This window comes from Triticum dicoccoides, chromosome 2A, assembly GCF_002162155.2.
Source record: "Triticum dicoccoides isolate Atlit2015 ecotype Zavitan chromosome 2A, WEW_v2.0, whole genome shotgun sequence".
Classification (NCBI taxonomy): domain Eukaryota; kingdom Viridiplantae; phylum Streptophyta; class Magnoliopsida; order Poales; family Poaceae; genus Triticum; species Triticum dicoccoides.
This window is the reverse complement of record NC_041382.1, coordinates 158,613,823-158,617,350: the sequence shown is the minus strand read 5'-3', so window position 1 is coordinate 158,617,350 and position 3,528 is coordinate 158,613,823. Positions and strand designations below refer to the sequence as shown.

At 46.1% G+C, this 3,528-nt stretch overlaps 1 protein-coding gene across 1 annotated transcript; it reads left to right on the top strand.

Annotated features, from left to right (window-relative positions):
• The first annotated feature begins 1,018 nt into the window (after positions 1-1,018).
• Positions 1,019-2,682, top strand: LOC119353977 (geranylgeranyl pyrophosphate synthase, chloroplastic-like). The gene is made up of 2 exons (XM_037620681.1): positions 1,019-1,793; positions 1,996-2,682. The coding sequence occupies exons 1-2, from the start codon at positions 1,149-1,151 to the stop codon at positions 2,416-2,418; spliced, it is 1,068 nt and encodes a 355-aa protein (XP_037476578.1). The 5' UTR covers positions 1,019-1,148; the 3' UTR covers positions 2,419-2,682.
• Positions 2,683-3,528: the final 846 nt, after the last annotated feature.

Below are 3,528 nucleotides of genomic sequence, written 5' to 3'. Positions count from 1 at the left end.
AGCACGGATACGTTTTCTGTCCCCCCCTCATCCGACATGGACAAGCTCGGAGAGGTCCCTTTGTTTCACCTTTAACAGTTTTATTCTTACGCCTTTTTCTCACAATCCAAAAGTCTTGGATTCATATGGATTGTCGTTCTAGAACATCTCCATTGTTCCCCTTTTATCCAAGTTGACCTTGTGTTTGTGTCACAAAATTAGGGTTACGTAGCTTTAAATATATTCGTGTTTGAGATAAGAAGCAACACAAAAACTATTCTAATTAATGTTACCAAATGGCATTTTTGGTGAAACGTATTTGGGAAAATAGTTTGTGCTATTTCAAGAAACTTTGCATGACAGACACGTATGAAGCAAGTATTCATAACTAAACCAACATGCCACAAAATAGGTATCCATATGGCAAAAGATCTGATATCCGTCACGTTTTTGTAGAGTTTATTTATTTGGATTGCCAAAGGCATATATGAGGAATTGAATTCTCCTAAAAAGAAAATAAATTCATGCTAAAAAGAGGAACTAAATTCAAGCATGGTACAACTATGTCAAAAGGGAAAAGTAGAGCATTGAACCAGCTCTCTAGTCGAAATCGAGGATACTTGGATTTCGAAAGAAAGAAAAGTGCATAAAAAAGCATCTCCTATAGGAATCAATAAATAAACGTTTCTCTATGATAGCAACAAACAGTTTTTCACATGCAACACTTCACACCAAATTCCCTGCAAAGAAATTATTCCCATAATATTTTGTTTGATCTCATCCTACCATACAGCCATTCCAAAATTAAATCTCATACAAGATTCCAAATCGCTCCATCTGCATGCGCCTTTTCTTTCAGATAACTTTTATGCATTGGTAATTGATTTAGACAAATGCTTGACCTTATCACTAGCAAATCGAGAGGAGACGAACACGAAAAAAATGGCAAGAAAAGAAACCATGCTCTGGCACGGTCGCATCACGTTTTCTTTTCTTCTTATAAAAGCGTTCCACGCTTCGCCGTTACCACCATCGCCTGCCCTTTGCCCACCCGGTGCCGAAGTTTCCCCTCTTTGCTTCTACAGATAAGAGAAGGCCTCGCAGCCCACGGGCGGCCATCTCCATCCTCTCCGCCCACTCCACCCCGCACTGAAAAAACCCCGAGAGCCATGGCAGCGTTCCACCCCCTGGTCGCCTCGCGCGTCCGCCTCGCCACCCCGCTCCTCCCCGCCGCCGCGCCCGCCGCCGCCGCGGCCGGGGTCTCCTTCCACCGCCGCCGCTTCTCCGCCATCGTCGCCGCGGCGACCGCCCCCGCGGCCACCGGGTTCGACTTCAACTCCTACATGGGGGAGCGGGCGGTGGCCGTGAACAGCGCCCTGGACGCCGCCGTCCCGGCCGGCGAGCCCCCCGCGGCGCTCCACGACGCGATGCGCTACGCGCTGCTGGCCGGGGGCAAGCGCGTGCGCCCGGCCCTCTGCCTGGCCGCCTGCGTCGTGTCCGGCGGCCGCGAGGCCTGGGCGATGGCCCCCGCCGCCGCGGTCGAGATGGTGCACACCATGTCGCTCGTGCACGACGACCTCCCCTGCATGGACGACGACGACCTCCGCCGCGGCAAGGCCACCTGCCACGTCGTGTACGGCGAGCCCATCGCCGTGCTCGCCGGCGACGCCCTGCTCGCGCTCGCCTTCGAGCACATGGCCAGCCTCGACTCCTACCCCCCGGACGTCGACCCCGCCAAGCACACCGCCCGCGTCGTCCGCGCCATTGGTGAGCTCGCGCGCTGCATCGGATCAGAGGGCCTCGTCGCCGGCCAGGTCAGCAGATTCTATTCGATTTCGTCACTGAAAAAAGTACAGTTTGGGAATCTGCTAATTCTGTGAATCGATGCCTTTCTAAGAATTATGATTTGCATAGGTATCTCCGTACAGTTAGATTACAAATTGAAACGATCCTCAACATAGATTGTGCCACATAACTTGTCACATTACTGAAAAATGGGCGTCAACTTTTTATCAGGTTGTTGATCTGGAGATGACTGGCTCAACCGAGACTGTACCACTTGACCGCCTTGAGTACATCCATCTGCACAAGACTGCTGCCTTGCTTGAGGCCTCAGTGGTTATTGGAGCAATCATCGGGGGTGGCTCGGAAGAGCAGATTGAGCGGTTGCGCAAGTACGCGAGATCAATTGGGTTGCTGTTCCAGGTGGTTGATGACATTCTTGATGTGACCAAGTCATCAGAGGAGCTAGGGAAGACAGCTGGGAAGGACTTGGCGAGTGACAAGACGACATACCCAAAGTTACTAGGGTTGGAGAAGTCACGGGAATTTGCGGAGAAGTTGCTTTCTGATGCAAAGGAGCAACTTGCTGATTTTGATGAAGAGAAGGCAGCACCGCTATTGTACTTGGCCAATTATATTGCCTATCGGCAGAACTAAGGTGATGGTTATTCTGTTGTTTGTTGTTGATCTGTAACTTTGTAAGAACATCAAGTCTGGGATTTGAGGAATATCTGAATTCTTCCCCTCATATATACTAGTTTAGTTTTCTACCATTGTGTCATGAGAATATTTAGGTGACAAAAGCCACATGAGTTAGGTGGCAAATACCAATGTCCCATTGAGATAGCCAAGACTTTATAATGGGAATCAGCCTTTATGTCCTATACTGTCTGGATGATAATAAATCAATTGATTTCGAAAGAATAACATTTTATTTCTCTATTTCTTTCTTTCCACGACAATTGCATGCATCACATTATTGCTATGCTCCTTGCTAGCCAGAATGTTCAACGAGAAAGAGCATATCAAAGTCATGGTTTTCTATCTGAGGTACTTCCTCTGTTCGAAATTATAGTGCATACAGTTTTTTTTTCAAAAGTCAAGCATTCTAAAGTTTGACCAGGTTTCTTTACATCTACAACAGCAAATAAATACAGTATCATTATATTATTTTTAATTGTATTTGTTTGATATTATTGATGTTGATATTTGCCTGTATACACTTGGTCAAACTTTACGAAATTTGACTTTGAAATGTCTAATTGCAGTTAGGTTTTATTAGTTCTGTAGAAGAATCTAGACAAAGGGAAGTATATGTCAGCATGCTGTGCTCTCTGTTCACAGAAAAACCATGGATAACATCAGATGTATGCGCGTAGCCTGTCACTTTAATGATGGAATTTAAATTTAGAGTATGATGTATCTGTTCATGACATGTGGAGCTTTCTTGAGGGTGAAACTTCAGTGAAAGTTCAGTTTTTGATATAAGTATTCGGATTTGACTCCATGATAGTGGTGGAAAACTGGAACATGAGGATCCTGCAGTTGCCATTCAGTTTGGCATATTTTCACACTCCCAACACTGTACTATGCAAGTTATGTGATGTGATCATATGCCATCCCTAACAATCCATCACTTTGAATATGAGTTTTTTTTCGGTACTCTATATTTGCCAACTATAACACATGCAGTGCTACAACAATTATAAGCAACTTTTAGGCTGATAGTGGCATGCAGTAGCAGGCGTTCAACCTGCACACAGTATC